The 23,838-nt window shown below is 40.7% G+C and overlaps 1 protein-coding gene and 1 pseudogene across 2 annotated transcripts in view; both read left to right on the top strand.

Moving 5' to 3' along the window:
• MICU1 (mitochondrial calcium uptake 1) overlaps positions 1-23,079 on the top strand; it is a 280,725-nt gene extending 257,646 nt beyond the window's left edge. For both annotated transcript variants that reach the window (XM_037804432.1, XM_037804431.1), the window contains 2 exons: positions 18,424-18,513; positions 22,065-23,079. In XM_037804432.1, the coding sequence (XP_037660360.1) occupies positions 18,424-18,513; positions 22,065-22,225 (251 nt within the window). In that variant the 3' untranslated portion in view covers positions 22,226-23,079. The remainder of the gene's footprint in view (positions 1-18,423; positions 18,514-22,064) is intronic.
• Positions 2,293-3,629, top strand: LOC119510717 (annotated as a pseudogene).
• Positions 23,080-23,838: the final 759 nt, after the last annotated feature.

The raw sequence follows: 23,838 nt of genomic DNA, 5'->3' as shown, positions 1-23,838 counted from the left end.
ATTCTTAATTTGAAGAGGATTTTCATCATTAATGGCTTTTGAATTTTCTCAAATACATTTTCTATGTATTTGAAATGATTATATGGTTTTCCTCCTTTGTTCTTCAAACACAATAGATTATATTGCTGATCCCTTATAATCCTGGAATAAACCTAACTTTGCAATGATGAGTCAGCTTTTTACATATTGCTAGATTCAATTTGCTAATATTTTGTTAACTATTGAGGGATATTGTTCTGTACTTTTCTTTTTTGTAATGTCTTTTTAGGTTTTGTATCAGGGTATGTTGGCCTCTAAAATGAGTTGGGACTTTTTTCTCCTCGTTTCAGAAAGAGTTTGTGTAAGTGTGTTCTTATTTCTTTCTGAATTGTTTGATAGGAGTCACTGGGGAAACTATCTGAGCAGCAGTTTTCTGTGTGGGAAGGTTTCAATAATGAATTTTAATTTCTTTAGGTATTCAGAGTTTCTGTTTTACCTTGTATCAGTTTTTAAAATAATATTTTATTTTTAGTACAGTTTTAGATTTACAGAATGATTGAGCAGATACTATTCCCACCCCTGCACAGTTTTGCCTATTATTACCACTTACATTAGCACTGTACATGTGTTACAATCAATGAACCAATAATGATACATTATTATTCCTGTGTACAGTCAATAGTTTACATTAAGATTCATTGTTTGTATTGTACAGGTCTATGCTTTTGACAAATGATAAGGATATGTTTCCATATCATACTGAATCATTTCACCACCCTAAAAACTCCCTGTGCTTCACCTACTCATCCCTCCCTGCTGCTGTATTTTTTTGAGGAATTTGTCCATTTCATCTAAGATGTTGAATTTGACATAAAGTGGTTCATAATATTCTCTTACTAGTCTTTTAATGTCTGTGGAATCTGAAATCCCCTCTTTCATTCCTGATACTGGTGAATCATGTCTTCTCCTTCTTTTTTTCTTCTTTTTCCTTATTCTGTCAATGTTGTTGATCTTTTGAAAATAAAAACAATTTTTGACTTTAATGTCCTCAGTAGCTTAGTATCTATCACATTGATTTTGGCTCCTATCTGTTATTTCCTTCTTCTGCTTACTTTCAGTGTATATTACTTTGCTTTTTCTAGCTTTCTAACATGGGCACTTAAACTTCCTTTTCTAAGATAAGCTTTTTAAGCTATAAATGTCTCTCTAAACACTGCTTTATCTACACCCCACAAATTTTGATATGTTGTTTTCATTATCATCCTGTTTGAAACATTTCTGATTTTCCTTGTGATTTCTTTGATGATCCATGGGTTATTTAAAATGTGTTGTTTAATTTCCAAATATTTTGGGGTTTTCTAGAAATATTGTTATTGATTTCTAATTTAATTTCATTGTGGTCAGAAACACAGCCTGTAAGATTTCAACTCTTTAAAACTGATTGTTTTGTTGTCCGGCATATAGTCAATCTTTTGATGAATGTTTTGTGCACATTTGAGTAGAATGTGTACTCTGCGGTTTGGAGTATAGTGTTATATAAATGTCAATTAGGTCAAGGTGGTTAATAGTGTTGTTCATATCTTCTGTGTCTTTACTGACATTTTTGTCTATTTTGCTCTATTATTAGTGAGAGAGGTGTGTTAAAGTCTCCAAGTACAACTGTGGGTTTGCCTCTTTTGTTGTGTAAATGATGTCAGTCCTTGCTTCATGTATTTTGTGCTCTGATATTAAGTGTATACACATTTATGATTATTATGCTTTCCTGGATGAATTGGCCTTTTATCACTTTGAAAAATTATACCTTTATCTTAGGTAGTATTCCATTTATTGAAGTCTGTTTTGACTGATATTTAATAAAGCTATTCCAGCTTCCTTGTGATTATTATTTCCATGGTATATCGTTTTCTATTCTTTCATGTTTGACCTCCCTGTGCCTTTTTTATTTATAGTGCATCTCTTTTAGATTCCATATAGTTGCCTAGTGAGTGGCCTTTTAGCTATACTACTCTGTATTTTTTTAGTGATTTCTCTAGAAATTACAATATAACTTGTCATGGTCTACTTAGAGTTAATAATTTGTATCACTTCAAGTGAAAGTAAGAATCTTTCAGTCAAATAGTTCCATCTTCCAGCACCCCATCATTTATGCTATAATTGTGGAATCTAAAAGATATTTTTATTGTAAAATAAAGCACATGCATACACACACACAAAAAAAAAAAACACAGCAGAATACAAGCACATTTTCTCTTAAGAACATACATCTGTATAGAAGAAAACACAGAAAAAAGCCTGAACAAGTTCTCCCCAAACATGGAGCATGCTGACTTCTCAGTGACTTTTGAAGTGTGGTCAGTGTGCAGAGTTTGAATTTCTGTGTTTTTTAAGAAGTTAAGAGAAGAAATAATACCTTATATTTACCCACATATTTTCATTTTGTGTACTTTTCATTTATTCCTAAATATTTGCGTTTTCATCTACCACTTCCCTTAAGTCTGAAGAATTTCCTTTATCATTTCTCGCCATGAAAATCTGCTAGCGATTAATTCTGTTAGTTTTGGTTTATCTGAAAATGGCCTTATTTCACCTTTGGTCATTGTGATGTATGATTTTTAAATATCTCCAAAGCACTGACCGAGGTTTTACAAACACAGTTTTGCTTGTGATGAGCCAAGAGACTGTCTTTAGGTCTAATTTTACCAAGGAGTTGCCCAGCTAATAGGCAAAATGAGGTTCTCTTGAAATTCATTTGTTTAAAATAGCATTTGTGGCCTCGGAGGAAGCCTGGGTGCCCCCTGATCCGTCCTGGCGCGGCAGTCAGATGACGTTATCTGGGGTACACTAGGAACAAACAATTTTGTTCCTTCAAAATAAGAACCAAGACTCAGAGCTTTTGCAGAAATGAATACAGCCTAACTGGATCATGCAATCGATCATCCTGTCCCCTGGTGAACAAATCAGTATGCCACTGTCAAAGAAGAAAAAGGACAGTGTTTCTTGTATATGAAGGTTATAGAACGAGCAGCTTTTCCTAGGCATCTCTGGGAACAGGTCTGGCTCAGTAAAAACCACAAGAAAGCACTAGAACAGATAGATGAAAACCTAATTTACTAGCCGTGTTTTATTTGACATAAATGTAAGCAGATTTTCACCAAGATTGCCCAGTACCTAATTCAAATTCGAAAACTTACGCTAAAGCAACAGGGGAAACTTGTTCCTTTGAGTAAGAAGGTGGAACAGAGAGAAAAAAGGAGAAAGGAAAAGGCCTCTGCTGCTCATCAGGATAACGCCACTGAAGAGGAATTACGGAGAGGCTGAAGCCAGATACGTACAGTGACATCTACAGCTTCCCCATTCCCCATCCATGCCCTCGACAAGGCCCTGGAACGGCAGCAGGCAGAGTGACTACTCGGGTGCTAAGGAAGAAGATGACGAAGAGGACGATGAAGAGGAGATGGGAGAAAGAGAATTTCTGGAAGATGATGAGGTGGAGGAAAGTGACGTGAGTGACTTGGGGGACGTGGATAAACTGGACGTGAGCAGTGATGAAGCTTAGGATCAGGGACTCCCCCAGCGGCAATGAAGAAAAAACCCTGAATGCCTGAAACCAGACGTCTGTGGAGAAAACGAGCCTGTGTTGTGGAGTATGAGCAGAGGCAGAGCCCATGGCCACAGCCAAAACCATGTGATCTCTCCTCAAACATTTATAAATAGGCCTGAACATTTTTAACATCTTCCTTTCTTTTATCTTAAACACATACACACCTCCAATTTTTGCTCTTTTGTGTTGTATTTAACACAGTAGTTGGGTTTTCGATATTTATGCCACCTCTGTGGGCAAGAAATCCAGGAGAGAGTGGAGGAAAGCCTTAAAATGTGAATAGAGTATTTTTATAGCATTGACATATATATTAAAGTAATAGCATGAACCCAAGAAGTTTAACAGACAAATTCTTGAGGCTGGGATGAGACTGTAGTTGTAAATATTTCTAAGTTTTAAATGCTGTGCACCCCTGTTTCCTTGGTGTCTTTGTTTTTCCTCTTAAACATTTATTTAGAAATGTCAGGGCTTAAAATTTTTCTTGTCTTCCTTTGCCTACTCCTGTGGGGGTACAAGGAAGGAAGAAAAAAGATCTAACATAATGTTTAGTATAAAAATAGCTTTTTCTTTAAATAACTCCATTAATACAATCTGGGGTAGAAAGAAAATCCCCTTTTAGGAAAGTAAAACATATATTAAGTTCCATCATAGGGAGCACCTTCAGAAACCTGCTGTTCTTTTCTGATACAGTTCACCACCTCACTGTCTTCACAATTTTGCAGACTTTTCTCCAAGAGTCCCTGAAACATGAAACCAAATAGGCTTTGATTTTGTTGTTGTTGTTATTTTTTTCCTTCCACCTAGATTCTTCTTTCTTGGTACCATACTCAAAGAACGAGAGGATGAATGACACTAGGGGGGCAGTTCACAGAATAGTCAGAACAGACATTACTTTAAAATCTCTGTTGACATGCTTGGAAATGCCCTGCTGCTCAAGAAGTAGCTGCTTCATGCCACTAGAGGCAAATAAGGCTGGATCTAGGGCTTGAAAACTGCCTGAGATTGAAAAGTTGATAAGAAATAATGTGATTAAATTGATAAAACAACAACAAAATAGCATTTGTTTAAAAAAAAATACCTCTCTTACTTTTGTAGAATCCTTTAGAAAATAAAAGTTAGTGATACTGTGAAGGTTGCTTGTGTGTGTATGTGTGTGTGTAGCATCACAGGGTCACTTCTCCAGAATAGTTTTGGTTATATTGAGCTGTTTCATAAAACAAGATTTCACAGAATCTGTGAATCCAAAGATATAAGATTTTAAATCATCATTTATTATAAAAGTGAAATCAATAAGCTTTCTTTTTATATTTGCACACCTTTTTTTTTTAAAAAGCCCCACTAAAGACAATAGATATAGGATGAGTCACTCTCTGTGTTAAAATTATAGGCTCTCTACAAAACAGAATGATTCAGGATACTGGTGGCAAAGGGAAGTGCAACCTAGTGATTAAAGAAATGAAAAAGTGCTTCTTTAAGTGATTTCAGGCCATTTCCTGTGATGTTTAGACTCCATATAGTTCATGCCACATGAGCCTGGGTGATAGAGGCAGTGGTACAGATTATGCAGTTACATCTGATATGCAAAAATGTCTTTGGCTTTGAGGTATATGATATCAGTTTTGGCATTTGTTTTGACTTTTTTTTTTTTATTTGTGTAACTTTGGATTCTCTGAGTGCGTAACAATAGATATCTAGGGGAAAATGGCCTAGTTGTATGCCAAGTAACAGGGAGAAGGTAACCAAGAATTTTAAATCATCCAAATGTAATACATAAAGTAAAAAATAATAATATTAATTTGCTGTGAGAATATTTGTATAAGTCTGTTTAAAAACCTAATTATCTTTTTTTTTTTTAAAGAAACTCAATTATACTCTTTACCTGGGTAACTTTTATTTATTTTTCAGGTCTGAATTCAAATATCATATCCTCAGAGAGGCTTTCCCTAACTACTCAATATAAATTATTTTAAAAAACTATATTGTCTATAGCTTTTATAATTAAAAGAAAGGGGAATTAATCTAAAATCTTCTGCCTTCACTGTTGTCATCAGTCCCTATCTATGAATTATGGTCATGAGCTGGAACTTCTGCAAATATGGCTAATCAGGTAGAGCAGAGCCCACTGAGTACAATATTTGGTACATAGAGGGCAGGCCCTCAGTAAATGCTTATTAACTGAATGATTCCCCATCTACCCAGGAGCTCAAACAAGCAAACAAAAAAGTAAGCATCACCTTTGATTCCTTTCTTTCTCATCCCACATTTATTTCTTCAATAAATCCTTTTGTCTCTACTCCACTACATATTCTGAATCTGGCTCCTTTTCTCCCTCTCCCTTACTGTGGTCCAGGCTCTTACCCTTTCCTTTCAGGGCTCTGTATGCCATGGTCTTGCGTACTCTGCAAGCTCATCAAATGTCTCTTTCCTCCTAGTTCACTCCAGATAGGCCTTCTATTTATACTCCAATATGCCAAACCCATTCTCACCTTAGTGCTTCACCTTAAGTGCTCTTTGCTGGGATCCCCATGTGCTTGGCTCCTTGTAATTTAGTTCTCAGTATAAGTCACTTCTCAGAAAGACATTCCCTGACTTCCCATTCTAAAGTAGCTCCATCACCCTATATCACAGTATCCTACTTTTTTTTTTCAATAAATCTACATAAAGCACTTAACCTTGTGCCTGTCACATGGTGAATGTTTAATAAATGTCATCTACTTTATTGTGAAGTTGGTGATGTAAACCAGATTTATTGTGGTTCATCCATTAATTCAGCCAATAGCACAGCTAGCTGGGCACGGGGTTCTGCCTTCAAGAAGGTCGCAGTCTAATGGGGGAGACAGATAAGTGAACAAGCAATTCCAGTTTGGTATGAAAAGAGCTAATTAGGCTATATGGCGATCTAGGAGTTTAGAAGTGGAGGCACCTGACACAGAAACCCATTCTGGGTGTGGGAAACGGGGGCAGGGGAGAAACACGGGTACATTTTGTCTGGTTTCTGCTCTGAGTCTCAGTTTTTCTCAGTCTCAGTTGTCTTCATTTTTTCCCTAAAGATTAGAGCCTTCAGAAATTTGCACCCCTTAGAGGCCCTGGCACTGTTTCTTCTTTGGCTATTTTAGAGCTTGCAAACCAGTCTTTAAACATAATTAAGCACAGACTTTACCAAACTGCATTGAGAAAAACACTGGTATACTGCACTAGGATAATGGTTCTGTGGGTTTAAAACTAAAAACGTGTTCCATGGTTCAGATAAGTTTGGAAAATGCCAGGTTATACAGGATTTCTTCCTGCAGGACTGTGCCTGTCAAATTTTTAATCAATGATATGATTATTAATCTCTGTGCCAGTTTGAGTGTATTGTGTCCCCCAAATGCCATTATCTTTGTAGTCTTGTGTGGGGCAGAAGTTTTGGTGTTGGTTAGATTTGCTTGGAGTGTGCCCCACCCAGCTGTGGGAAATAATTTTGATGAGATGTTCCCATGGAGGCGTGGCCCCACCCATTCGGGGTGGGCCTTGATCGGTGGAGCTATATAAATGAGCTGACTTGGGGGGAAGAAAGAGAGTGCAGCTGGGAGTGATGTTTTGAAGAGAAGCAAGCTTGCTGGAGAGGAACGTCCTGGGAGAAAGCCGTTTTGAGGCCGGAGCTTTGGAGCAGATGCCAGCTGCCTTCCTAGCTAACAGAGGTTTTCCGGAGGCCATTGGCCATCCTCCGGTGAGGGTACCCGATTGCTGATGTGTTGCCTTGGACGCTTTGTGGCCTTAAGACTGTAACTGTGTAGCGAAATAAATCCCCGTTTTATAAAAGCCAATCCATCTCTGGTGTTTTGCATTCTGCAGCATTAGCAAACTAGGACAATCTCCAAGAAGAGAATATATTTCCCAAACTTGATTTGCCCCCAAATTATTTTTTAGGAACTTAACAGAGCTAATGGTCCTCAGAGCAGTTTGAGAAACCCAGGCAAGTGGCAAGAGCAGATTTACCGTATTACAGCATGACCCAATTCCTCCAGAGGAAAACAGGCAAATTTCATTCAGACCATTTCTTTAGTTCTGCATGGCCCATATGAGAATGGCAACTGTCAGATAAGAACTGGTGGATTCTGACCATTTGAAGAAAGAGCCTTTCTCCATGAAATACTGTGTTTCTGTCTCTTATCTAGCACTTATTTGGAGCTAGTTCTGTTGCTCATTTATCTACATACTGGGCATAGAATTGGATATATAACCTCTCACAGGCTGTCTGAATGATTTAAGTAGTCTGCTGAAGAAGGTAATAGAAAATTGAACACGACTCCTTCCCCCAGTGACTTCCTATGATGGAAGAGTTGGAAATTGCCTGAGTTGGCGCTCTTGAATGAGCCACAGCCTGTTGTTTTCTGCCAGGAAAACAAAGGGTCTCCAGGTACTGTAAAGCCCCATTCTAAAACATCTCGGTATATTACAGACTGGTGAACTTGTGGGTCCACTTGTGACCCCTGTGTACTTTGGACTATTATATAGGAAAATAATCACACAAATATAGTCCACGACCTTTACTACCTCAAGCTGCAGAATGATTCTACTTAGATTAAAAATCCTAATTTATGACATAGTTGTCCTTAACTCTTTATAGTCATTCTAGAGGTGCTGTCTACCTTGTTGTCTGAAAACCCAAGAGAATAAATAGTAAAACCTGTGGCATAACTCCTACAAGGGGCTCTGCATCCTCAAGTATTTTTTCTGAGTTATCAGTCACATCATCAAATGATCTGTTTCATTTATCTCTGAAGTGACATGGGCAGTCTGGATGACCTCCAGGAACCTTTGTGGTTTTCAAATCCATTGAGTCTAATAATTTTGAATGAGCAAAGGTGCCTCAGCCTTTTGACATTCAGGGTCCTACTGTGTTCTTAGGGAGTGAGATATTACTGATGGATTAAGCAATTTCTAGCACATGACAAACTCTTACTTATTCTGGACAATCTGTCATTGACTGACAAGCTGCCACCCTCTCCTGAGCCCTAAGAATCCTGTAGCATTGCTCTATCCAGACTATGGAACTATCATGCATTTGAAAGACCAATGGCAAGTGTTATTATTCCAGCAGCTTGTATATTACAGGCACAATACTAAGTGCTTTTTGTACATTATCTCTCTTAATCCTTAAAACCTGAAACGTAAGCGGTACGATCCCCCATTATACCAGTGAGGAAATAGAAAATGAAGCAGCTTGCTCGTGGTTACCCAGCTAAACAGTGATAGAGCCAAAGTTCAAACTCAAGTCTGTCTCATCCCAAAGTCTGTATTCTTTCCATCATGTTTCCTCTCAGTACATCCCAAAATGCGGTTGGAGTTTGAAAATCTTTACTGAATCACAACCCCAGAAGCAATGAGGTTTACCACTTTGAGCCATGCTTCTCAGTAGCTTAGGGAGGACTAGACTATTCCCCATCCCCAACACCCACCCCAGTTTCCTTTGACTAGGAGCTGACTATTTCTTAGGGTGAGAATAAAGTTTGGTAAACTATGATGTTTTGAAGGTAATGCCCTTCTCTTAAATATGAAATATGACATTTTCCCCCTCCAGTTGTCTGTTCTGTTCATGAGCAGGTTCTACAGACTATTTACACTCTGGCATCTGTAGTACATAGACTCTTGGAATTGTCATCTAGCTTCTTATCCCACATAGGGACGTCTTAATAGACACATCTGTGTTGTTTCTAACCTCATTACTTTACAGTAAAGAAACCAACACACAAAAGCCTGAACTCACTAGAGTCGAGTCATGGAGCAAGGAAAGTTGGTATCCCTTTAAAGGCCACCCTCCCCACACAATAGAAAAGGACACATGTATATGTGAAGGTGTCAATTTCTCAACATGGCAATACAGGATATACGAATGTGGGCTGCTCATCGTCTAATGATCAGGGTATTCTTCACCCCCTCTACTCATTGGTGTAGCAATTCTTTAATTCATTTTACATACTGTTCTAACATCTAGCATTTATTGAAAATTCACTATACACAAGAAATTGTGCTAAGCTTAAATTTTGGTTTCAAACTCAAGCCTGGGTTTGAGCCCCTGCTACTCACTAGCTTTGTGACTTTGAACAAATAACTTACATTGTCAAAGCCTCGGTCTCCTGACCTGTGGAATGGTGATGACAGAATACTCGCTTCAGGGTTATTGTGAAAGTCAAATGAGATAATACTAAATTGAAATTATAACTATACTTAGCTGCTTGGTCTAGTTTTCAACTTCTAGGTGCTAACTTGCCTTGGCTTGCTTATCTTATTAGGGCAGGATAGGATTAGGGTAGGATGTTATTAGGATAGGATGGGATTAGGGTAGGATGTTATTAGGATAGGATGGGATTAGGGTAGGATGTTATTAGCTAGAAACATCCTATCCTAACATGAAGGCTTCATAAAAAGTTATTTTAAAAAAAAGGTCACCCTGGGAGGCAATGTCTACTGCTTTTTTAGTCACTAATTCCTATTAGTTTGGAAGTTGGAAGTTGTTTGTACTTATTAGTGAGGATTGAAACATTTAACCTCTCCTAAGTGTCATCACTCATCAAAGAAGTCTTGGGGTCTTCATTGTCTAAAGAAGGCTATATCATTAGTATGGTTCAGTATTTAAGTTCTCTGTTCTTAGGAATATCTAACCCCTGTTTATGTTAATACCTCTAGTATCCTCAGCATTCAAGGAGGGAATTTTCTATTAGACTGTAAAACCCCTTGAGGACAAGAAGCGCGTGTTCCACATCTTCGTGGCCTCCTTGGTGCCAGGAGATATTCAGTTGATGTTGAATAAATGAGTGAATAATCCTAAAATAAATCCTGGAAAGGCTGGTGAACTATTAGGAGCCTGGGTGGAGGGGGAGAATGATAGAACTATGTTATCTTCCCATGTCATTAATTTCCTCTGACACCATGGGAAAGTCATAACTTCCCTGACCCTCAGGTTGGAATTATATTAAATATCTACCTCTAAGGGTTCTCCCAGATTTGAAATTCTATGACTATAACTAAATCAAGCTTTTGCTGAATGTAGTAATGTTTTAAGAGACATGTTACAGCCTAAAGGTATATCCCTATCTGTGTGAAAATGAACTAACTTACAGTGATCAGATGCATTTGAAATCAGAGCAAGGCTGTTGAATCCCCAAAAGAAGGGTGGCAGTGTTAATTTATTTTCTTGTCAGAAAATTTAAAACTTAATTAGACCTACGGTGTTACCTCTCTAAGACCTAATTTTTGGAGCTCCTCCTTTGGTGTGGTAATGGCAGAACATTGACCGTTCTGTAAAATGCACCTCAAATGAAGGCAAATATATATGAAAGCATGATTTGAGGAACCCCAAAAGACATTCCCAGCCATAAATACCTTCCCCACTGGCCAGCTTTATTGGCTTACTTTTGCTGTGTAACAAATGACTACAAATTGAGCAACTTAAAACAACACCCATTTATTATCTCTCAGTATCTCTGGGTTAGAAGTCTGGGCACAGCATATCTGGGTTCTCTGCTCAAGGCTGAAATCAAGGTGTTAGTGGGGCTGTGTTTCTCATCTGGAGCTCGGGATTCATTGCCAAGCTCATTCAGGCTGTTGACAGAACTCAGTTCCTTTTGGTTGTCTGTCAGCCAAGGATTGCTCTCGGCCCTGTTCCTTGCCAAATGGCATTCTCAGAGCCACACTCCCACAGGCCTCTCCCAACCCAGCCTCACAACCCAGCTGTTCACAGCTTCAAAGCCAGCAGGAGAATCTCTCTCCCCAGCCTGCTAAGACACAGACTTATATAAGGTAATCATGGGATTAATATCCTCCTATCCCATCACCTTTTCCATATAAAGTAACCTAACCAGAGGAATGATTATCCCATCAGATTCACAGGTCCCACCCACACTCAAGGGGAAGGTTTATACAGGTTGTGTACACCACCAGGTGGGAAGTTGGGGACCATTTCAGGACTCTGCCTACCTCACCAGCCATAGCTCCAGAAATTCCCACCTCTAGATTTTATTCTTTGAGGGCTTCAGAAGATATGGACATTTTAACTGATTTAAGCCATTATGTTACCTAAAAAAAAATAATACCACAGCAGCCATGGAATTTTAGAGCTGGAAGGGAGCTTAGAAATAATTTTCTGTAAACCCTTATTTTATTGTTTTTAACCCCTTCATTTGCAGATGGAAGAAAATGACTTGCTCAAATCATTAGTATGATGCAAAACTGAGACTAGAAATTCAGGTCAACTGCTCTTTAGTACATGGCACCCACTGCCACTAGAAGACATAGAGAGTTAGACAGGGGACTCGAGGCCTTTATCTGAAAGCAGAAATAGGGAGAAAATTCACACAAAAATGTGCCCCGGACAGCCAAGATATAGCATGAAGGCGGAGAGGTAGGAATGTTACAAAGATGTGTGGAAACGAGAGTATGTAAGAAAAAAGGCTCCTATTTTATAAATCCTTTTAAAGTTTGTGGGAGGCAAGCCCTGTGCTTCAGCTCATCATTGCGTTTTGTAGAAACATTTATATTTGAAGAGGAGTGTTGGCTGGGTTTCCATTCATTTGAGACACTCATCAATTTTTAAAGTAAAATTATTCACGATGTAGGCAAGGAAGTTCAAATTCTGAAATGAATGTTTGCTTTATGAGGCATTTTTCTCTCCAGAGACCTGGCTTATTTTTCCAAATTCAAAGTCATTTAGCAATTCTAAAGATTGGCTCTGGCTTAACTGCATCATTTTGAATATATTGTAATTTAGTAAAATTATGTAAGTGCCCCTAGGAGGAGAACAGCTTTAGGGATTCATGATTACTACTGGGGGAGGAAGGAGGAGGAAGGTAAAAGATACTGCCAAAACATCCACATAAATAGTTAGATAAGGACAAAAATCAGCCAGCATTATATCCTGCAGTAGAAAGAATCAGAAAAGAATGGGGACAAGATTTGCCCCAATACTGGGAATGTAGGGAGTTAGTATTTATTGCAAGCACTGCTTCTTCAGGAGCTTCAAGGTATACTACCCTTAGAACTGTGAAGGTTTCAGAAGACAGTTTTAAAGGTGAACACTACTTAGTCTTTCACATAATTTCAGCAAACTGAATCTAAATATATTAGTTGGTTTCACTTAGCCTCAGAGATTCAGACCATTGATGAAGCTGACAACTATAGACCACCAAGGAAGTAATTTTGTAAAGGAAGAAAAAAAAGGTACTTTCTCCTCAAGATTGGGGTTAGAATAAATGAAGTTTAAATAAATTAATTATGATGCATCCTGCCAGTGGAATACTATACAGATGTTAAAGAAAAAGAAGCCATTTATGTTCTGTTAAGAAATTATCTCTAAGATATATTGTTAGACAAGAAAATAAAAGCAGTCTATTTAGTATACCACTATTTGGAAAAAGGGGCTAGGTGAAGAAATATATAAGCATTTGATTATATATCCATAAAATATCTCTGGAAGAAACGGGTGATACTTGTTACTTTTGGACAACCAGGTGACTGGAGCATAAGGTTGGGAAGACTTCAACATTTCTGTACCATTTGAATTTTGAAACAGGTGAATGGAATACCTAATCAAAAATAATTTTCTTTTAAGTTAAAAGAATGAACATTTAAATGGTAGGAGAGAGAACAACAAGTTAATATGGTAAATTGTTCCCCACAAAGACCTGGCTTTGTCATAAAGGTTTCATTTTGAGGACACTAGACTGGCTCACTGTGAAATCCATCCCAACGCACTCACCCCCTGCACCTTCTGTTCTAGCTCTCTAGTCAGGCTCCCACCTTCCTTCCTGCTTTCAGCACTTTATTCAAACTGACTCCCCCACCCCATCCCACAGCACCCACTACCTTACATGCTCAAATCTGGAACAGCCTCCGTCCTTAATCCTGCAGAATTCAGATCCAAAATGTACCTCCTACCAAAAACACACTTATTCCAGTGTAACCCATATGTGTGTATTAACATATCTGAGATTTCACTTGTGTGTTTCTCAATTTTAGTGGCATGTATAGTCTCCCCTACTAAACTGTGGTCACCCTCTTGGTGTCAGCTCAAATCACTGACTGCCTAATGCTGCAGTAGAAATGCTTGCCCTTTGTGGACAAGATGTGATGAGGATTTTTTTTCCCCAACATTTTATTACAGAATTTTTCAATATACAGACAAGTTTAAAAAAATCCTACAGTTCATATTTATATAACCACTCCCCAGATTCTGCAATTAACATTTACCTGTATTTGTTTTGTTATGTATCTATTTATCCATCCTTCTCTCCATCCATCAATCAATCCATCTTATTTTTTTATGCATTTCCAAGTAATTTGCTGACATCAGTACACTTCCCCCTAAACACTTCAGCCTGTGTATCATTAACCAGAGTTTAACATCTGTTTGCCAATTGGTTGGGGTTTCTTTAATTTTATGTACTTTATCAAAAAAAAATTTAAAAAGCAACATTTCAAACAATACAACACAAAGGAATAAGAAAAAGAACCTAAAATAACTACATTTCTTCCAACATGTTCCTACCATACCCCCAGAAAATTAACAAACCATAGTCATTCCTGAGCATTCCCATATCATTAAAATTACTCTCCATATCTATCTGTTCTTATTAGATTATCATTCGCCCTTCACTAGTTGCTGCTATCTGTAGTTCCCATGATGAGGATTTTTAAGGAAACCAGTTACAATACTGGATGATGGCTATAAATCTTACTGATAAATCAGTTTGTATCAGATTAAGCATGTAAACCCAATTCCATTGAAGTCTTCATTTGTGATGATGTCCTGAGGTTCAGAAAACCTGAGCACAGATTTTCCCTCTGTCATGTACTAGTATTTAGAGGTGAGGACTACCAGCATCACCTCTGACTGAGCACACGAGGGGTCAATCTGCCTGAAGGTTCGGAAGCATAGTGCCGAACAAAGAATTGATATGGTTATTATTATTATAAGTATGTTATAAGTACTCTGCATTGCTCTTGGCTCCTTAAATTGCTAGTTCTCCGAAATGCTGCCCTTCCCCCTCACTCCACCCCAAAATCAGGTTGAAAAGTGTGTATTGTATTAGCCAAAGTACCTTGGAAGAAGATACAAAAGGGCAAAATGCTCTTTCCTCCCCCCCCACCCCAGCCATCAAGGGATGCACTTTAAGAAACCAAGACTCAGTACTACAAGTCTTTTCAGGACCAAAGCAGAAATGTCTCCCCTCTCTTAACTTTGGCAGCCACAAGCCAGCTTTTTATTTTCTCCACTGCAGTTCAGCAAGGCAGGAATAGTCAAATGGTCACACAGCTAGAGACTGTCAGCCCAACTTGGTGTATCACTTTTCCAAACACCTTTGCACTTGGAAGAGACAGGTGGCTCCTAAATGGGTCTTGCTGTACCAGTGCATCAGAGGCAGCTGTGGAGAAAAGCTCCCAGGGCCAGCTGGGAGCATTCATTGGGTCGCTATTTAATACACCTTTTAAGTTGTCCCTGAAATTGTCAGTATGAGTTCCAATGGAATGCTAAATGTCTTTCCACTGCATAGGGCCATTAGATCTGTGATCCGGCTATAATGCTGGCTCTCCACAATTCCCAGCTATTGTATTCAGTTATTCATCCCTTTCCTCTACCTGGCTTTTCTCTTCATGTGCTTTCTTTCTCTTGTTTAGTGCCAGACTCCTGGGAGAACTGATATGTCCATATAAGGGATCCAGTGACCCAGTGAGTTGAGGAAAAGAGAATTGGGCGGGAAGTCAGGGGACCCAGCTTTGTTATCATCTAGCTTTAGGACCTTGGGCAAGTTGTTTAAATTCTGTGGATCTTATCTTTCATCTGAGGTCTCTTAGAATTCTTAGATTCGCTGTTTGGATATTTGGACCATTATCACTCCAGAACTCTCCTTTCTGCTGTTCAGCTAATGTGTTGGATAGTTTTATATATTGTAGCTTCTGATTATTATAGTCACACAAACTCAGTATGTGTTTTTCTCCTGTTAAATTGTCCAGTCATGGACCACACCAGAGAGTAAATTGAGGGGACCTGGCACAACTCAGATTCTGCCTGGACTTTTCAAAAAGCCAGATGGTACCATATTTCTGAATGCCAATTGAGCCTGCTTCTACAAATCCTCCATCACTGCAATCTGGTAGAAATCACCCAATCCCTTGTCCACTGTTCATTCAGGCAACCAGGCCAGGACCCTACAAAAGGAATGCATAGGCTTTGGAAACCCAGGCCTCCTCCAGGATGCCTTCATGCTGCAGGTAGACATCTTTCAGAATAAGACCCAGAATCCAAACCATCAGTCCATTAGCGTCATCAAACAGGGGAGGCCAGAATTCCACTATCAGCAACTGGTCCACACAAGGAAGTCAAAATCTGGGGAGGAAATAGCTCTGCTTGCTGTGATTTAATTATGAATTTCTGATTCAGAGATGTTGGAAGCAAATATGAATGAGCCAACTCTCAGGACCAGCTGTCAAGCACTCGGCTTGTACTTCAAAAGCTGCTGTCTCCTATGTGTCCCAAGTACTGCCAGCTTGACAGCTCACCAGCTAGTTAAATGTTTGTTTCTCCACTGCTCTGATTCACACCCTGGAGGCCTATCTTAAGGTCGTGGACTGTGAAAGGACACTCCAGCTAGGCTGTTTGCTGGCTGGTAACATTGCCGTGATTTGTGTTAAAATGACTTAGCAGCCAGGTTTTCACCAATCTAAAACGGATGTGATGACGTTGGAGCCCTCCTGGTGTGAGACGGAGTGTGATCTATAACTGCTCTGTGAAGAGATGGCATTTGTAATGAGGCGTTCCTGTTGGTAGCCACCAGAGCGAGAGGTCCCTATTCTATAACACTTTAATGGGCTTCTCACTAAAAATCATCGGGAGGTTTCCCTGACATCCTTGATATTTTTAGTAAGTGATTTATTTAGAGGAAAGGATCTCATCTTCCCATAGGCACTTGGAATCGCAGGAGGAAGTGCCCTGAGAGAATGGAAGAACCAGGAAAGAGAAGGGAGCATAGTTACACTTATGGTAGTTAGAAATGTGGGATTGATGTGAGACACAGAAAAAGGAATGGTTAACAAAGAGTGTTCTTGTTTATCTAACACGTACTAGCCACAGGAGTTCTGCTCTCAGGACATATCTCTGTGGCAGGGAAGGGAAACTCAGCAGGCTGTCAAGTTGAGAGCATCCTGTTCCTTCTGACCTAATTCTGTTTTCACTTAGCCATCTTCAGAGGTGAGCTGAATTTCCATAGTAGATTTTCCTCCTGGGAAGTATAGTGACCAACTGTCATCATGTCAGTTCTCTTAACAGTTACTGTTCTCGTTGTAAATTGGCCTTTTGATTTCTGTTCCTTCTCTGGGCAGTTCAGTTAGCAAGAAGGAAATTTTTTAGGGCCCACTGAGAAAATCAAGTATATAACCTTCAAGGCTAAAGTACTAAACACTAGAATTCTGCAGCCTTGAAGATAACCAAACTCCCTTTTCAGCAGCTAATCACAGATTCTAGAAAACACCAGCAAACCATCCTTTGTGCTACTAAGCCACCTCAGCAGTTTTCTTGTGGCATCCCCTCATTTGAATGGGAGAAAATTAAACCTAAAGGGATGAAGCAACTCCATCAGAGTCACTCAGCAAGCTGGTGGTGGAGCCAAGAGTGGAGGTCTCGTCTTGGCACTCAGAGCACAGTTTTTCTACTGCATCGCCTCACTCCTCTGCTTTACTCTGGTGTTTGTATCTGTTGACTTGGAGGGGGGGGGCGCTGTGGTGACTATACGGAGGTGACAGAGGTGATGTAGAAGAGCAAATGCAGAAAAAATAACAAGGGCTGGTAACAGGAAATGAAGTTAGAGGAATGAGATAAGCAAAGAAGGCATGCTGTCTCTAATTTTTTTACATCACGTTGCTTCTGGATGAATCTCATCCGATGTTTACAGAGAACATTTCATTGCTAGTTGATTCATAAATAGAAACTAATCCTTTTCTTCTGAGTTTACCTCACTTAAGATTGTCTTTAAGCAATAATCCTAATTTATTGGTGTAGCTGAATCAAGTCTGAGGATAGATGGGATAGAAGGCAGAGGAAATTGCCTAGACCTGCCTGGCTTGTTTTCAGGAGAACCCAATTCTTACATGATTGCTGGTGTTTAACAGTAAATGTCAGAGAAAGGGGAAATGCCAAGACATTTTTTGCTGAGATCTGAAAAAAAAAGCTCCATACTGACCTATTGAGACAGGGTCAGTGCTCATCCCAAGGGGCAGTTGGAAGAAGACAAAGCTGCTGGTGCAAAACCAATAGGATGGAGGGAAGAAGCGGGTCAAGGAGCTTATCCATGCAGGTGCCTCCCTTACCTTACAAGTTCGAATATGTTAACATCTCTTATGAGTTAGCCCCCTGGGGACTGTTGCCAGCCCAGTACCTTGCACACTGGGTCTTGAGGAAGATGGCAGCCAGAAGCACTTAGCTGTCAATCAGTAACTGAAGGGTGAAGTCTTAGTGTACTTAAGCTACAGACAGGCCTTCTTTTTCCCATCTCCCATGCCTTTTGCTGCCTTTTTCCTTGACTTTTTGTTATCATGTTCTTTCCAGTGGGAGAAAAATGGCAAGAAGGAGTTAATAGTAATGTCAGGCATTCTTAGTTTTCTTTATACCTCCTAAAGTTTAGCACCAGTAGGAAAGCATGGAGCCTGGGGTGAAAAGGAAAAGGAGTTTGGATAAAAATTAAATTCTCCTTTTCTTAACTATGACTTAAACACAGTTGAAGACTGATTGTAACTGAGCAGTTTTATCCCATACAGAGAAAACAAAATGAAAGTCCCTCTGCTATGCTAATTCAGCATCTTTCTTCTTTCAGTGACCATGCAGCAGGTGGCCAGGACAGTGGCTAAAGTGGAACTCTCAGACCACGTGTGTGATGTGGTGTTTGCACTCTTTGACTGTGATGGTGAGTGGGGCCCTCGGGAATCAATAGGGAAACTGAGCCTTACTGCCCTTGAAGTGTACATTGTTTATGATGGAACCTTGCAGACAGCTCAAAAGTACTAGCCCAGACCTCTTCAAACTACCTCTTTCCCACATCAAGATCTCGGCCCTCAGCATTATGGCATTGAGAAATATAACCCCCGATCCTGGTTTGTGCTTTCCATTTCTTCTTATAATTCCAACTTGCCTATAGTACTAAATTCATTTAGTGACCATACAGATCTTAAAAATGAAAACAAAAATATATGACCACACTTGTGGCTCAGTAGGTTAGGAGCATGTGAATATTTGTGTGTCTAGGAAGGAGACAGTACTGCTCTATCTCCCAGAGCACATTCAGTAATTCAGATTCCATCACCTTAGCATTCCAGTTCCACACAGTGGTCTGGTGACTGTGGCCCTCTGTTACGCCCATCTAAGAGATCCTGGTTCTGCGCTGGCATTATTTCTCAGCTGTGCTGGCTGAGACAATAAAAATATTGACAATGGAGACACATTTTTGTCATCGCTTCCTTTGAGCCAGGCACTGTGCTAAGTTGCTCGTTTAACCCTCTGGTGTGGGTATGATTATTAATAACATTAGAGGTTAAGTAATTTTTCCAGGATCACAAAGGTAGTGGTAGTAGGTGGCAAAACCAAAGCTCTAGAGCCTCCCTCTGTACTATAGTACCTCCATTGCTTGTCTTGTGGCCAGGATTCATTCTTCTTCTTCTTCCATTATTCTCCCTTGAATATGGGGTTCAAGAACCAGCTCAAAAGTTCCAACCTATGGGAAACCTTCCCTTTTGGGCCCAGCATAATGAATTATTATGACCTTTTCATTCCTTAACTTGGCTCAATTTTTCTGCATTAGTACATATAACACTCTGTCTCTGCATATGTAACTTAACTTTCCTCCTAAACTGTGAGCTTTTTAAGGGTAGTTACAAGTCCTTTTACCTTTGGACCCCACCTAGGACCTTGAGTAGTACTTTGCACATAACAGGCATCCACTGATGCATAGGGAACATAAGTTGTTTAAATCTCCAGCCTGCACCCACAAACCAAGGGCGACTCAGAGGAAGCCCCCAAGCTAGGATAAGGAGATGGCCTCATCCTCAGGTCAGGTGGGTTATTCTCTACAGCTGCCCTCGCCAATACATGCCATTAGTCATGGGCGGCTATTTAAGTTTAAATTACTTAAAATTAAATACAATTAAAAACTCAGTTCCTCGGTCTCTCTTTTCACATTTCAAGTGTTCAGTAGTGGCTAGCGGCTGCTGTACTGGAGAGCACAGATAATAGACCATTACCATCATTGCAGAGAATGTTAATGCACAGCACTGCTGTGGAGGTTTTTAATTTTCCCCAGATTTTTTTTACTCTAATCACTTTTGGTGGTTTGAATTTTTTCCAAAAAATATGTTTGCAATTTTTGAAGCTGAGTCTACATTGAGGTAGCATCTGAGAGGTGATCTGTGAAATGAATATGGAATAAAGGTAGCCAGCCTCTCAGCTCCTCTCTTCTCCTAGGAAGTTCTGGGAAATGATGTTTCATTTTCCAGCCTTTTAGAAGCAGGCTCCGTCAGTATCTACTTGAATCACCTTAGGAAAATCATTTAACATCTCTGGGACTTATTTTCTTAATCTAGAGAAAAAGGGAATATATTAAATAAAAAGCCATTGTTATTTCTACAAGTGCAAGATCATAAGTCAAAATGCCAGAGTACAGAGAATTCTGATCTTTGTACAGACTTGTTCATCATAGAATCATAGAGTTGCCCTCACAGATCACACGTGCACACAAATGACATACACGTACCCACTTCCTACCTAACAGAATCCATTCAGACCCGTCAGCTCTCCTTAGGGAAACAGGAAGCAAATTCCAGGAGTCTGAATGAATTTTTTTTTTCATTTTCAAGCTTCTTTTCATACAAAGTATAAAAATTTTATTTAGATCGTTCTGTTCTCTTAATTCCATTCATGATCATTTATTTTATTAATCGTTTTTCAGCATATCATATTGATATATAATATGCATACAGAAAAGTATAAATATCAAAGTGTACAGTTGGATGAATTTTTGAAAACCAAATACACCTGTGTAACTAGCATTATCCACAAACATCACATTACCAGGACCGTAAAGCTGCCACACATAGCTGCCTTCCTAAGGGTAGCCACTTTCATGACTTCTAACACTGTGGATTAGTTTTACCTGGGTTTTTTTTGTGTGCTTTATGTAAATAAATCGAAGGTACTTTATTTTACCTGAGGTATCTTGGCTCTGAGGCTGCCCATGCTCTGTGCAGCCACATGGACCAGTTTAGATTTTTAGGTCCCCTCTACCAAAGTAAGCCACTCCTTCCCTCTTTCCACTCTCTTCATGGACTGGTCATTAGTAGAGGCCCATTTGTCGGTTTTCTGTTGCCTGATCTCCTCGGAGAATGGCTGCCATTCTTTTCTTCAGCAGACATTTACTCCTAGGCTTTCTGGCCAAAGGGTGACTGTCTCTCTGCTGTTGGAATGTTTACTGTTGCTTGAGGTGACATCTGGTTAAACCAGATGCCCCCCAAGGGTCTCTTCTGGTCCTGGGAGCCTACCACTGAAGAGGGTGGGATGGCAGGTTCTGGGAAAATGGGTTTAACCCAAGGGCGAGATTTTGCTTTTGGTATTCACCATGAGAACCCCTCATCATCGTTCGTGTGGGCTATGGCATCAGCCTCCTCACTGGCTCCCACACTCCGGTTGTGCCACCCTCTGATCCAGCCTCACCTCTCCAGCCACGGAAATCTATCCAAAGTGGAAATCTGACTACATCTTACTCCCATGCCTCTGTCCTTTCCTGGTGCTCATTGCCTAGAAAACAAAATACAAAATCCTTTTCTGGGAATACGAGACCTGTCTCCTGCCAGCCTCTGTAGTTTATTTGCCATATACCCACCTCTGTGTCTCCAACAATACCCAAGTACTGTAGTTTCCAGCAGCCAGGCTGCTTCTTGCCTGAGCCACTACCTGGAATACCTTCCCCATCCCAGTGCCCTTTACTTGGCCAGTTCCTGATCATCCTTTGGGATTCAACTCTGGAGTCACCTCCAGGAAGCCTTTACTGATCTGTACTTGCACCACCCCCATCCTGGGTTAGATATTCCTCCTCTGTGTCCTCATAGCATCCTCTTTTTACCCCAAATATAGCATTTACCACACTGTTGAAATAATTTGTCTCTCCCACAACCTGAGAGTCTTTCAAGTTGACAAAGTCTTGATTATCTCTATTCCCAGCACCTAGCACAGGACCTGACATGTAGTTTATTCTCACTCAACTTTTGTCACAGTACACTGCACTGTCACTGAGTTGCAGTCAGAAACATGAAAGAAAGGGCAAACCAGTTAATTTTAAGCCAAAAGAATTGAATTGTCTGTGAGAGAGCACTGGGCTTTGGAACCCACATTGTGTGAACAACAGGATTTTCTCAGTGGCTTTGTTCCAAGGCTTCCACTAATCCCTGTTGTGTTTGCCTCTTCCTCTAGGCAACGGGGAGCTGAGCAATAAGGAATTTGTTTCCATCATGAAGCAACGGCTGATGAGAGGCCTAGAGAAGCCAAAGGACATGGGCTTCACGCGCCTCATGCAGGCCATGTGGAAGTGTGCACAGGAGACCGCCTGGGACTTTGCTTTGCCCAAACAGTAACCAAAATGGCAAAAGGGGACCCTCACCCCCACCCCAAGCACGCTATTGCCCTTTGAACAGAGCCTGGGCACAGATCTTTCTGCTGCTACTTCTGGAAGTAGTGTTCCCTTCCTCCTGAAAACGACCTCAGGATTCTACCCATCTCCATGGTCCACCCTTTCCCTCTCCCAGCATCCTGCAAGGCTCTGATTCTGCCCCACGATCATTCTCCTGGGTTCTCAAAACCATGAACAGTCCTAAAAGCTCAGGCCTTTGGCCCCTTCGACAACATGCCCCATTCAGCACCCTGTGGGTAAAGAGTATAGGGAATCATCCCACACAGCTGCCAACCCTGGGAACATTCAGTTCTCAAATTATTTTTGCTATGGATTTATATTAACAGAACATTCTTCACTTTTCCCTACTGCTGGTGTTTTTAAGCTACAAGTTGGGAAAACCTCTGGCAGGCAAAAGGAAGTCTGTGATGAGTGAGACTGAGGATGGCCCTGGCACCCTGGGCTGGCAGGAAGCTGGGCCAGAGAAGGGGTCTGTGTCCCTCCCCAGGGCGGCTCTGAGGCCTGCTCCCGGAGGGTAATGTGCTCAGTGAGAACTTGAGAAGATTTGGAACGTAAAGCAGTTGCCTCGTGGCTCTCTCCACTCCCTTCTTTTCCTCCCAGGCTCCCTAAGAAGACTCCTCCATGACTGTGTCTAATGAGCGGCCGTGACTGAGTTCCTATTCCCAGCAAGTGCCGTTTCCCCTCCGGGAGAGCGCCTCTGCAGCTGAGGCCCGACTCGGAGCCTGTCTGCCCTCTGTCTTAAACACTTAAGAAATACCACTTTCATTAGACCAGTTTGCAATAAATCTCCCCCAAAGGCTCCTGTCTCCTTTATTTTAGATCCTCTGGGGCTCTTTTCATTCCACTTCTGCACTGGGTTTGAGATCGTGCCAGCAGCAGACCGGTTTTCTTCCTACCAGAGTCTGGTTCCTCCTGATGAAAGACAATTTTAGGCACAAACAAAAAGCGAGGGTATTTGAAGGTTGGCGGTGGCATTGTCCCAGCACGGCTTAGTTAGCATTTCATCCTGAGACAAGTTACACAGTCACTGATTACTCATGCCCCACGATAAGGAACTGTGGGGCAGGGGAGTATGTCAGGAGTCCCCTGCTATGATAGACCTGAGTTTTAAGAACCATAACAGCCAACGTCGTATGATGGACCCAAGTCCTGGTTACAACTCGGCCACTAACACATTTGGCCTGCTCAAGTCATTCCCCACTGGGGGCCTCAGCTGCCTCATCCGTTAAATGACAGAGTTGAGCTAAATGGATGTTAAGGTTTTTTCCAGGTCCAAAAGACTCTGCTTCAGTGCTCCTCTGGGATTCCAGAAGCCCCAGGTGACTGCCCCTGGCCTGGCAGTGTCCCGAGTCTGATGTAATAGAACCACCACACCAAAATCCCAGGGCTTCCTGCAGGGTCCCTGTCTCTGAATATTGGGAGGACATGCCCGTCAGCCAGAGGCAGCAGAGCCCTGCACCTGGGCTCCACGAGGGCCACACCAATCCCAGCACTTTCAGGGCAACTGAAGAGCATCACTTCCAGCATCCTTTCTGGGGGTCAATTAGATTATCTCCC

The sequence above is a fragment of the Choloepus didactylus genome, chromosome 15, assembly GCF_015220235.1.
Source record: "Choloepus didactylus isolate mChoDid1 chromosome 15, mChoDid1.pri, whole genome shotgun sequence".
Lineage (NCBI taxonomy): Eukaryota > Metazoa > Chordata > Mammalia > Pilosa > Megalonychidae > Choloepus > Choloepus didactylus.
Note: the sequence above shows the minus strand (reverse complement) of the source record. Positions and strands in the feature narration are given on the sequence as shown.